Genomic DNA, 13,785 nt, shown 5'->3' on the forward strand with positions numbered 1-13,785 from the left:
TAAAGGGACCAAAAGGATCCAACGCAAAACAATCCCAGCCACCCAATTGGACCCTTTGTATATGGATCTAGTTGCCCATTTTCTGTTTCCAGCTATCGTTTTCAGGCCAACCAACAGATGGTTGGGATCATCAGATGGGACCAACCGTGGCAGCATAGCTCATCGTAAAAAAACACTGGTATGGATCGCCAGATGGTGGGTCCTACCCACACCCGAATACCGCCCCCTTTTAAAGCTGTGACTTTCTCCTCTGCTACAAAGGCTTCAGAACAGCTGCAGTTTTCAATGGTTGAGAAAACAATGTTGAAATATGCCTGGTAATTCATTTTATCTGTTACTGTAAGCATCAATAAGCACAAGTTCAAAGATAAGTGTAAGCGTGGAGACTGCTCATGGCCACATGTGGAAGGTCTTTCTCTTTCTCTTTCTTTTCTTTTTGCTTAACAGCGACTAAAATAATCACTTCCCTGGCAAAGAATCAACTGGTATGCAGGATGATGTGAACTTGCAAAGAATCAACCTGTGCGCAGGATGATGTGGACCCCACTGTCAGTATCCACAATGTCGCTGATCTCGCCAACTTTCAGCGCAAACGTGGCTTCTTCAAAGGGCTTCTGCATCTGGCCCCGCCCAAATCGACCTGCAAGAATCATTAGCACCAGTTCAGATCAAGAAAAAAGCATGTGGGGACGTGATAGTAACCATATCTTTGAAATTAGTGGACCACTATATTTAACTATCCAAATAAGAGATGTCGCTGTTTCTTTCAGAATAAAGGATTTCTGATCTGAGTGTGAAATTTTTAATGACCTTTTTAAGGGTATGCTTGCATCTGCCGTGGCACTTCGTGGAATCAAACTGGATAGCACCATCCATTTCATTTTGGTGGGCAGTGAAAGGCAAACGATTCTGAATTAGACTGGATAGTACCATCCATTTCATTTTGGTGGGTAGTGAAAGGAAAACGATTCTAAAAGCCAATCAGTTGACGGAGACGTGGGGCATCTACCTTGCTAGGAATCAAATTCCATTCAGATGAAAAATCAAAGTATCGGAGAGACGGGATTCGCTCCAAACAAGCTCCAAATGAAGTAAAAGCGACATTATCACAATTGAATTTAATTGCAGTTGTAGTGGTTCTAATCAACCGATCAATTTATGTAAGACCCGTGTTCTAGTCCGTACCGTTCCATAGGCTTCCGCGGTCCTCCTGGTCGAATTCCGGCAACCCTCGATCTGTATCTGACGTTTGCGCGCGAGCCTAAGCCGGGTCCTGCATACTGAAGTCGGCTCGATTCGAAACTTGTACCTTAGCGATCGCGCCGTCGCTGCGGTTCCAACGCCGTGACTCGCGCATCGAACCGATACCCAGGCCAGGAGATGTGGGTCCACGTTCATTCTGAAGAAACTCCGCGTATTGAGAATTTCGAGGGAATCTCTACGATATGTCCCATCAATCAATGTCAAGTACAAGCCATACCCCAAGTACAACAACCCATCCCTCCTTTTCCCAGAAGTCAACCCTCTCTCTCCCCTCACCATTCCTCTTTTACAAAAAAAATCTAACTTACCCATATCTCCCATCTTTCCTTACACCCACCACTCCATCCATCCCTTTCATCCATTAATTCTCCATTTCTCTCATTTCTTAAAAACTCTCTCCTAAGCAACAAAGCATCAAACATTTAAGCCCTCCCAAGCTTTCCCAAATCAACAAGTGTGGCCCACCCTCTCATCTCTCATCCCCACCATCAAGACTTCATCATCCACCGTTAAACATTGAGCATCGGTGCATACAAGCCCGAGCAAGAAGGAGGCCAATAAGGTGGGTGATTGACCGTTGAATTCCATTTTTAGGTCCCACTTATTGTGGAACCCGCTTGATGTATGCATTGTATTTGGGAGGGCCCAATAGTGGCGGGGTTCCTCCCCTTCACGTGTCTCTCTCTCTCTCTCTCTCTCTCTCTCTCTTTATATGATGATAATGATGAAGGGGTGTGTGGCCCATCTAGTGTGTGTGTGTGTGTGTCCCACCATGAAGTATATATTTTTAATCCATTTACCTTCATATGGGACCCGTCATTTGGATGTGTTGGATCTACACCATCCAGCCCATTAGTGGGCCCGGATGGAAGGAAAAACACAAGTATTAGGTGATCCAAACAGGCGGGCCACGTACATGTGGGACCCACCATGATGCTTCTGTTATATCCATGCCGTCCGGCGTCCCTCGACGCTGGACGTGAAGGCAGGCTAACATGGAGTGCATGTACTGACATGGATATGTACTAACAAGCTAACAAAAAAAAATAAAAAAAACTTAAGATTTTTAAGCTTTTTGGGTAGGCCATTCAAGTAGTTCCCACATTAATGTATAAATCAAATCCAAGCCATCCATCATTTTCCTCAGATCATTTTAGGCATTGAGCCAAAATTTGAGACCTATCCGATCCTTGGGCGGGCCATACCATAGGAAATAGTGGTATTACCGTTAAAACCCACATTGATTCTTCTATTCGTAAAAAATACGTCGCATATTGGTCTCATTTGGTCGATCAGGGGCCGTAGAATCCAATGGCCGGGTTGGATTTTTCAGACGCGGGTTGTATACGAGAAAAACTATGAAATTTCAGAAAAAAAAAAACACAAAAAAATGTAGCAGCTGACTTTGCTGCTGCCAGAAGGCACGCAGGCAGCGCCTGCGCGCTGACCGGCGAACGGACGGGCAGGACCCACGGTCCTAGCCGTGGGCCCCACCATGATGTGTGTCGACCATCAACTCCATGCATTTGTTGGGTCCGCTTTGGGACAGTGGGCCCCCCAAAAATCAGCTTTATGTGGAGCTCGGGTGGCCCACACGGCAGGGAACAGTGGCGTTGAACGTCTACCATTGAAACCCCTTCTGGGTGTCACAGAAGTTCCGGATCATTATGAAATTTATTTTTCCTCTTCATACGGGTCTCTGTGACTGTATCAACGGATTGGATGTAAAATAAACGCTATGGTGGGCCCCACATGGGACCCACCAATGATGTAGGTGTTTCATTCACACCGTCCATAGTGGACGGTGGAACCCACTGTGCTTTCACCACCATCCAGTGGTGTGGACGGTGGGACCCCCAATGATGCATGTGTCTTATTCACACCACCGTCCAGTGGTGTGGACGGTGGGACCCCCAATGATGTATGTGTTCTCTCCACGCTGTCCATTCTTATGGGACCCACCATGATGCATGGGTTGTATCCTAACCTTCCAACCATTTTCAGAGATCATTTTATGGCTTGAGACTAAGAATAAGTCAGATCTAATGTTCAAGTGGACCTCACCATTTAGAGTTGTGGATAGTGACGTCCACAGTTCAAACTTCTAAGGGCCACAGTAGTTCCCAATCAAGCCTATATCTTGGTTTTCACTTCATCTCTATGTTAACTAATGGATAGGTCCGGTCTCAAACATACATAAGGATGGGCCCATTTTGATGTATATGAGGCCCATGTGACTAGGCCCATTTGATGTATTTGTGGCCCATTGTTGGGTCCACTTTGATATATATGAGGCCCATGTGACTAGGCCCATTTGATGTATTTGTGGCCCGTTGTTGGGCCCACTTTGATATATATGAGGCCCATGTGACTAGGCACACCTTGATGTGTTTGTAGCCCGTTGTTGAGGCCAACCTTGATTTAATGTATTGCATCCGCACTGTCCAATCTGTGGACGGTGGATGCGGATTGACTGGAGTACCTCACACCAACTTGATAGTTGAGGTATTGATGTTAGCAAGTTCCGTGGGGCCCACTTGAATTATGTGGTGTATTCCACGCCACCCACCTGTTTTGCATCTATGCCGTCCATCCAGTTTTCCAGATCATTTTAAGACGGGCTTACCTTGATTGCATGTAATCTGTAGCCACATCATCTGTCCATTTTGATGGACGTATGACCCACCTTGATGCTTGTGTTTTAACCACGCCGTCCTGTCCAGCTAGGATGTGGACCCCACCACTATGATGCATGTAGTTTATATTCGTACCATCCGTCTATTTTGGCAGCGGATGGGGCCCACCATGTTGTACGTATTTTATCCATGCCGTCCACTTATGTGGCCCACCTTGATGAGTGTATAGCAGGCACGCTGTCCATCTGTTGGGGCTCATTTGACATGTGTGCAGGGCCCACCTTTATGTATATTAGACCCATGTGTAGGGCCCACCTATTGTGTATTTGAAACCCACGGATGAGGCCTATTGTGCTGTATTTCTGGCCCATATGATGAGGCCCATTGTGATGTATTCGAGGCCCATATGATGAGGCACGTTGTGATGTATTTTCGGCCCATATGATGAGGCCCATTGTGATGTATTCAAGGCCCATGGCTGAGGCCCAATGCGATGTATGTATAAACCGTTACGCTGTGTATGAATCCCTTGTATGGGCCACTCCTTGGGAGCAATGTTGGTTAACTGTCCACATTGATGGGCAATGATGGTTAGAAGTCCTCATTGTGACCTTCCCTTAGGCCCTTTATTAGACCAATTATTGATGTTGATTATCGATGTTGGCTACCGATACCGATTATGAGTATGTGACAGCATAGCATCATGATCCATGCCCATACGTATCATCTGCATGTTTGATATGACATGTGGTTGACCATTGCATATATCATTGAGCAGGTTGTTATGAGACTCTCTTATATGTGGAGGTTATCTCACATGAGCGCACGGTATGTGCAGGATTGATGCATGACTGGATTGTATGACTCATGCATCTTGCATTGTGATTACTATACGCCCTAGCGACATTAGGGCCGTAGCTTCCACAGGCATATCGTGGATGGCTAGATGGGATACCGGAAATATGTTATTAGCATCAGGCTGCCATATATGACCCTGAGTGAAAATCCCTAAACCCTCTTAGTACCAGAGGACGCCCCAATGTCGAGACCGAGTGGATATGTATGAGCGCATGAGGGCCGTATACCAGTAGGCCACGTCTCCCACTGTGTCGTGGTCGGTTGGGAGGGGGTGTGGCCTTACCCGCCTGAGGGAGTAGGCATAGCTAGGCTGAGTTTGACCAGCTCGTGAATGGGTCTGCTATCGATGTGCCGAGTAGATATTGGCTGACTACTAGCCAGGCGGATAGTGAGGTCTATTCCACTTACCCAATTGTGTGCTTGATGAGGCGGCAAGTTGGTGGAGAGTATACTAGACCTCGGTGACGATCCCAGAGATGAACTGTACTAATATGTGAACTTATTGAGCAGGAGTTACATACTCATTCATTCATTCATTCACTATCCACTCGGGCTGGTAGTGCGCAACGATTTGTTACGTGTACATTCGCAATGGCCAGGATTTCGGTTGCGGCACGCGACTAACCTGAGATCAGGAGTTTACCATATTGAGTCTGACTATCCAAATTAGGTATGAGACTAGTTTGGATATAAGTCCATTGTAATGGACCCCGTAGCCTGCGATACTACGTATTACCATCCCAACTTCACACCTTAGCATGGTCATTCCATTCGCACCGCATTTTGCATTACATCCGCGGCATATGGCAATTTGGGTTATTGTGTTTCTGCATTTACATGGTCTAGGTATGGCTGACGCTATTTGTGTTACTTATTAGAAATGTATATCGCGTTGCATCCTCTGCATCTGATATTTGACTCTCTGTGATTCTTCATTTGCGTTGTTGATTTGTATTGCGTATTCTAATATTGTATGACTCATGGACTTGTTAGTATTTTCGCTTACTCTGTTATTGTATGATTTATAATCTTGTCAGTACTTCTGTTTACTCTGATAATTCATGATCTTGTCAGTATTTTTGCTTATTCCGACATTATACAATTTATGGATTACCAGTATTTCCGATATTGTATGATTATGACATTGTATTGAATACTTGACACTTACATTGTGCACACACTTACACCACCCTTTAAGTTTTCTATAAGCTTATGCACGATAGATGCGTGCAGGCGATGTTAGGTTGCAGCAGTGTTGAGCTTGGAGTGTACAGCAGTCTTCTGGAGCTTGATTTTCGATGTGTATTTCCCTTTCAGCATTGTACTCAAATGATTATATTAGTGAATATGTGATTATGATATTGCCTTTGTGAATTGGGTAATCTTGTGGTTATGTTTATTATGAGTTAATTGTAAATAAATAAATAAATAAAATCCTCCTTGTAGAATCCCAGAATCGGAATATGGCATATGAACGTTAGGAGCCGAGAATGGGGTACTACGAAGGCTGTCGATACCGGATTCGACGATCGGGATCTCTGTGAATCCGATTTTCGGTTTTGGGGCATGACAATTTATCACAACAACTAGAGAGATAACATCTGATTTACTCTTTATCTTGATATTATCACCTAATCAAGTACAGAAGTAGAATAAAGAGCTACAGCAAATGAGGTCACATGCGTAAAGTCTCTTGTTTCTGATCTCATCCTTATCATCACTGATTTTGTTTGTCACAGAAAATACAGCTGCAAATCCTGTTTTTGGAACCAAGCAAATAGATACTATTGTTTCTGAATTCAATAAGTGTGGTTTTATACTCGGTTCACATTTTTACTGATGAACAAGTAACTTTTTCTTCACAAAAGCCCTCTGTCGACAGAAGCACTCATTCTTCATAGCAAGCTCCCGATGATTGAACTCTTCGCTCCATCCATGAATGCTTGTTAGTAAGATTCAGAATACAGCACCATCACATATACAGATTAGTTGGCTGATCGAATAATAGGAATTATTCAAAAATACCAACAGAGGGTTGGATGGGATGTAAATTGACCAAGAGGACAACCTTAGTGAGACGTAGTTAGCAACTCAAACAGCCGCGTGTAGAAGTTGATTATCACTTCAAACAGCATTAACATGACATGCACTCAAGCCCAAGCTAATGGATGACACTAGCTTCCCATCTAAAGGCACTCGGGTCATTATATGCCCAAACCCAGCAAGAAGTAGGTGTGCTTTCATCCATTGCAGAATCCATCCTAATGAAAGGCTCCACTTGGGGTCCTTTTACTTTTTCCTTCTTCTTCTTCTTCTTCTTCTTCTTCTTCTTTTTTTTTTGGATTGGGAAGCAAATACGTGTTAACCCATCCTTAGCGACGGAACGGTACAACATATTGCCACAGTAGGCCACAATTAACCTTTTAAACATATTGGAAAATCGGATTTAAACCAGCACAATTGAAGGTGCCTGACTCCTGCAAATTCCAAACAGTGAAAGATGGAATGCCTAAGGTAGAACAAGTGGAGAGGGGGTGGAAAGTCAACACATCTGAAGAATAGCCCAAATCCGTCAATGCTCACAGAGAATTGCCAAGGTTATTCAGGTGGAGTGAGATCTGAAGAGATGATCCATAGCACACGTGCGAGGTATGGATGAATCATAGTGTGGGCGCCACATAAAGGTTGTGGGCAACCACAATCCTGGCCCAAAAATCAGGCCAGTCACACTCATCAGTGGGCCACATAAGTATGATAACAATGGCTGGTTGGAAAGGTGAGCAATTGTCTACATTTACATGTACATGTGGCCCATCTGATGTGGACATTGATTCTTCAGGCTGGGTTTAGGGTTTGTTCATGGTGGCCACCCACCTGATGAGTGCTCATATGCTGCAGACATGTACAACATCAGTACATATGCCATGAACCGCCTCTACAATCAAGTGAATTGCATCAGCATTCTCACACTGATTGATGCATGTGTAATCACAATTGAAGCAGACAACAAAAGACAATGCACGAAAAGAAGAAAGGTGCAAGGTCAGATGAAAGAAGTTGGGAAGTCAATCTCCATAAGAAAGTCGAATCATCTGAAACAAGTCTGGGTCAGAGCAATTTGTTGTGAACTAGTTATACAGAGGCCAATACAGATAAGAAGTTGCAAGTGATGCACAATATAAATGTAGAAAGGTCAAGAGGCTGGATTCCCTGATAAAAGCTACTCTTATATCAGTGACTCTGAAATCAAAACAAAATGTAGCAGAAATTCTAGAATGAATTCCAAGTGTCCAGACACAGTTAATGGATTCCACAGAATTTCATTCCTAGTTGCCAAACATGACCGCCAAAATCATCGTTATAGCTCGAATATGGCTATCTGTTATTGGTTGAATCTGGTTAGTTACGTGTAGTTGCCTGCAGACACGTGGATACCTACATCAATCGTATGTAAAGGACAACGGAGGTGCCGATTGTGGCCGGGGACCCTCTAATGCCTAAGTCAGGTGGGCAGACTAAAAGTAAACGTGAGACTTGAGTTAAGGTTTTTGCTGTGTCCCTTTCTCTAATTGCAATGGGTGTACTTATAGGATATTTAGGTGGCTTCAAGACTTGTGTATCCTAGTGGAATACACTGGATTTGCTAGAGGTCCTTATTTGGATGGGGATCTACTTCCGAAAGTATCATCGAGCCTACCTCAATCGGCGTGATCCTTAGATAGAATTGTACCAAATCTTTCCTTTCTTTATTCGAAGCGGAATTCTCTCCGGGTTTTCCGTCTCTCTAGTTAGCTAGGGAGGTGATTCCTATCACTAAGCTCTACCCTTAAACAACTCAGTTCAAGGTCAGCTCAGGGCTCATCTCTCTGTCGGTGCCTTATTAGCCCGGGAAGTTCATCTTGGTATTCCAATGACTCAACTTTAGGACATTCTTACTATGAATAGTTGTATTTCCTGTACAGCAGGCCAACCCTCGGAGATGGAGGTGGCCCCATAGTTCTCTCCAGAAGACAAAAAAAAGGGGGAGGGAAGGCCCCGTGGAGGAAGGATGAAGAAAAAGGAAGCAAAGAAAGGTCCAGGCGTACCAAAAGCTAGAGATGTCCGGCTGAGGTATGCTGAAGAAGAATGAACTTGCAAGTTGGAGGCAAGAGAGGAAGACCAGACCAGGTCGGCAGAGCTCAAGCTTCGTAGAAACGGACTGATGAGCTAATGATGGGGGATGTAATACTTATACAGTCCCTGTAGCAAGGCATTTGTTGTTGACTAAAGCCACGTAGGCTCGAGGAGACGCTTCGACTGCTGTGCCCCTTCATGTGGCGACTCGAGGTTAGCCCGGACAAGATCATGATGACTCGAGCGACAACTGTCTGTTTGTGACTAGTCGAGGGGTTGAACGACGCTTGCCAATTAATAGGCGTCCCTTCGTACCACGCAATCGCCATCATATCTTCTTCGAATCTCGCAATGGGCGCTGCCTTTTTTTATTCCCGCCCTCATCATTAGACAACAAATCTAAGTTCAACTCGAAATTTCAAGCAAAAAGAAAAGATCGGCTACTCGCAATTTGAAATTTAGTTCCCATGCTTCCGGACTAGTTTAGGCTCATATTTTCCAAGCTCGTATACAACGCGCTCGAAATGGGGGAGAGGGGGCACTGTTATGGAGATAACCGAACTGGCCTGCTATATTAGAAATACAACTAATCACAGTAGGAATGCCTTAAAGCTGGGCCGAATGGAATATTGAGATGAACTTTCCGAACTGATAAGGCACCGACGAAGAGATGAGCCCTAGGCCAACCTTGAACTGAGTTGTTTAAGGGTATAGCTCAGTGATGAGAATCATCTCCCAAGCTAACCAGAGAGATGGAAAACCTGGAGAGAATTCTGCTTCGAATCAAGAAATGAAAGATTTGGTACGATTCTATCCAAGGATCACGCCAACTAATGCGGGTTCAACGATACTTTCGAAAGTAGATCCTCATTCAAATAAGGACCCTCTAGCAAATCCAGTGTATCCCACCAGGATACGCAAGTCTTGAAGCCGCCTAAACATCCTATAAATACACCCATTGCAATTGGAGAAAGGGATGCACCAAAAACCTTTACTCAAGTCCCAAATCTACTTTCAGTCCACCCACTTGACTTAGGCATCGAAAGGTCCCAGCCACAATTGGTACCTCCATTGTCCTTTACGTACGATTGATGCAGGTGTCCACGCGTCGGCAGGTGACTCCACCTAACTAGCCAATTTCGACCAATAACAAGTATCTCAAAGAATTCGTTGCCTGGCTTCCAAATTCTAGTTTGTCAAACAATACCTTATGATTCTCCCATCAAGTTTAAAAAAGGAAAAAAAAAAATAAAAATAAAGTAAGGTTCCGCTAGGTTTAAAATCAGTGCATTGGGTATTGTATCTTTCACCACCGATACAATCCCGCAACACCACGTATTACCCTATATCGGGCTGTTTCAGCCCGATATGGCTGTATGTTTCATGGACAATACCGGTGAGTACCAGACCGATATGTACCAGTTTTGGACGATCTTGGGTTTCTAAGGGATGGTCCATCCACCGTAAGATTAAAGTCTAGAAGAAGATTAATCGTCAGGAACAAAAGACAGTTCTCACTCATATAATCAAATCGCTCAAAGAAAACAAAGCAATTGATCTGAAACCTGGGTAAACTTCCAAAGAGTACTCAATCGGGATCAAATCTCAACCGTAGAAAGATGTATAGATTTAGATTCATGTACGGATGAAAAGAGAGAGAGAAGAACTGACCAAGATCACCGCCGCGCTTGGCTGAGCTGCAATCGGAGTAGCGGGAGGCGAGGTCCTCGAATCTAGCCTTGTCAGTGATGATCTCTTCCCTGAGGGTTTTGAGCTGGGCCACGGCACTGTCCCTGCTGGTATTCTTGATGACTTGGCCTTCTGGATCCTTCCAAGACGCTTTCCTTCGAGAGCCCGAGTGCTTTATCAGCAGATGGGAAGCACGAACCTGCTTTGACTGAGAAGATGACATTCTCTCTCTCTCTCTCTCTCTCTCTCTCTCTCTCTCCTGGAAGCAGCGTTCTTATGCGTCGTGCATGTGATAGAGATTTCGCCCTGCACGTGCCGCTTCTCATGCGTGTGCTGGATCCAGGCCACCCATCAGATGGTCCAGCCTCTACTGGCTGACCAAATTGAGAGGGTTCGGCGGAAGAAGAGAATGACAGACGGAAATGGCTGTATTACATATGCCCACATGTGGCTCGCTCACTCGTGTGAAAGAGAATTGATCATGTCCGTCGAAAATGCCACTTGTACAGGACATCTTTACCGGGAGGACCGTAGGCCCCACCATGAAGATCAACCGGCACAAAAATCATGCCTATCTGCTTATCAGATGGGCAACGTTGTCGAGTCAATTCGTCAAATAACAGTTCGACCGGATCCCGAAACCAAGCTGGTCTACTCAACTAATGAGCCACACATGTATGTTTAACAGATGATTTTTCTTTTACATGATTATTAATATATGTCCATGTACTGATGAATAGATCTCCATGATTATTAATATATGTCCATGTACTTGTGGGCTAAAATGAACACAATTCTATTAGGTGGGATTCACCATTGGATATGTAGATTGAACATACTGGTGAGCCCCATAAAAAACTATGATCAAATGTAGAATATATCTATGAAGCATGGAATCCACAAATCCAAACATTGGTAATGTTTCATGCCATATTTTTTTCCATTTCATCTTGTACGTTCTTTGCAAGAACCCTCGTGAGTAGGGGTGTACATCGAGTTGAACCGAGTTGAGTTAGCCTCAGCTCGGCTCGGCTCGGTCACTAGGCACACTCAGTTCAAATTTAGCTCGGTTTAGTAATTAAGCCAACATCTCTGGCTTGACTCGGCTCGGTTAGTAATTAGACCAGTTCGAGTCAGGTTCGAGCTTTCGAGCCGAGTTCGATTCGAGTGCTTACCGGTAGGAAGGGCAGGTGGCGGGCGGACCGATCGGGCGGGTTGCTGCTGATCGGGCGGCGACAGCGGACGAGTAGAGAGAGGCGGAGGGCCTCTGCTGGTTAGGTGGCGAGACGAGAGAGAGAGAGAGAGAGAGAGAGAGAGAGACGCAGTTGGGTTGTTGGTCGGCTGGGATGAGCAGAGGGAGCTTCTCGGGGCAAGCTAGTCGGACGAGAGAAGAGAGAGACGGAGACAGGGAGCTAGTCGCTGGTCGGATGAGAGCAGAGAGAGGGAGACAGGGAGCTAGTCGCTGGTCGGATGAGAGCAGAGAGAGGGAGACAGGAAGCTGAGCTGGTCGCTGGTTGGATGAGAGCAGAAAGAGAGAGAGAGGCAGGCAGGGAGTTGAGCTGGTCTGGTCGAATTAGAGTAGAGAGGGAGGGAGGCAGGGAGTTGGTTGTAGTTGGGTGGATTCTAATTTTCAAACAAATTGAAGAAATAGAAATGGGAGGGAATGGCTACGGTTTTTTTAAGTTTTTATACCTACCTAACCGAGTTGATTCGAGTCGAACTGGTTCGAGCTACGTATCGATCCAACTCATTTTCGAGCTCTAAAAAACGGCTCGACTTAGATCAAACTCAGCTTTGAACCAGGAGGATTCGAACTTTTTCAAGCCGAGTCAAGCGAGCTAACCGAGCTAGCTCGGTTCATGTACACCCCTACTTGTGAGTTAACCTATAGAGTCTTGAGAACCTAGTAATAATCAACGATCTTGGGAACTAGTAGTCAACTAGTTATAACTGAGAAGTAACGATTTGCCATTTTTAGCTGATAGCGTGAATCCTTCTCACAGAAATTTCCCCATTGCCTTGACCTATACCCCATGCTGACAGTCTCTTTACATTTTGGATGTTGAGTCTGAATTATGATTTGATCTTATCGCGTTGTTGTCTTCGCTGTAATTTTTCTAGCAACAACCAGTACAAAAAAAAAATTTATTTTTATGATCCAAACCTCTACCATTACTTGTTACGGAGTTGTTTGGATGGTGCTAAATGAGGCAAATTATTTGCTATTTGTGTTTGGATGCTCTAATTTGCTAGTAAATCATTTATTACTTGTAAATGATTTATTAGTAAAAACCCCTTCTCATTTACCAACAAAAATGAGTTTTGATTTACTAATAAATTAGGAGAGAGCAAATATATTTTATTTTATTTATTTATTTGAATGAAAGCCTATAAAAGTAGATTTCATTTATTATTTATAGACTATCCAGATACTGTAAATAATTTATTAGTAAATCATTTACAACTTAAAATCAAATAGACAGACTATAAATCATTTACAACATTGAAGTGATTTAATAGTAAATCATTTACAACATAAACGACCCCAAGGAAACTCTTGTTCTTCTACCTAACTTTTCGTAAACCTATGCCCCTGGCTTCGTTGCACTTCCTCTCAAGAAGTCAAAATTCTTCTTCTTTTATGACAAGCCTTCCCACGAAAAAAAAAAAATTATCTTCAAATCTTCTATATCTTCCACTTAGTGGAACCTTAAACAAAAACATGATATTGGGATGTTTGCTAAGGTTGATTTTGTGAGAGTGTGTGTGTATAAAACTTCTCTTATAGGATTGCAAACCTTTTTAAAATCCTTTGGATAACACACTCTTAAAATGGAGCGGGAGGATTCACCAGCCCCCAATAGGAGACCCAAGTTGGTAATGGGAAAACCATGGATTTTACACCCGAACCCGTTGGCTAGACATTTGAGGTGAGATTCACTCACTCAGATACCTGCCATGGAGCTTTTGCTCAAGTTTACTTTGACGCCTGAGGCCACTTAGAAGCATCAAAGGGTGAATTTAATATTGGCCACTTCTTTCGAATTTATGTTACAGAAGATTATCGTGTCATCAGCAGATTGAAGGTGCAACAATGGTAATTGCCCCACTTTGAATCCTTGTATAAGATTGAAGGTGCAACAATGGTAATTGCCCCACTTTGAATTCTTGTATAAGACCGCATCTTGGACCTTAATGCCACCAGAAGTTTTTTTTTTTTTTTAAA

At 43.9% G+C, this 13,785-nt stretch overlaps 1 protein-coding gene across 1 annotated transcript; it reads right to left on the reverse strand.

The window, feature by feature from the left end:
• Positions 1 to 263: 263 nt before the first annotated feature.
• Positions 264 to 10,943, reverse strand: LOC131243443 (peptidyl-prolyl cis-trans isomerase Pin1-like). Its single transcript, XM_058242812.1, has 2 exons — positions 10,542 to 10,943; positions 264 to 640 (listed from the first exon to the last, which is right to left on the reverse strand). The coding sequence occupies exons 1-2, from the start codon at positions 10,780 to 10,782 to the stop codon at positions 516 to 518; spliced, it is 366 nt and encodes a 121-aa protein (XP_058098795.1). The 5' UTR covers positions 10,783 to 10,943; the 3' UTR covers positions 264 to 515.
• Positions 10,944 to 13,785: the final 2,842 nt, after the last annotated feature.

This window comes from Magnolia sinica, chromosome 4 (assembly GCF_029962835.1).
Source record: "Magnolia sinica isolate HGM2019 chromosome 4, MsV1, whole genome shotgun sequence".
In the NCBI taxonomy this organism is placed as follows: domain Eukaryota; kingdom Viridiplantae; phylum Streptophyta; class Magnoliopsida; order Magnoliales; family Magnoliaceae; genus Magnolia; species Magnolia sinica.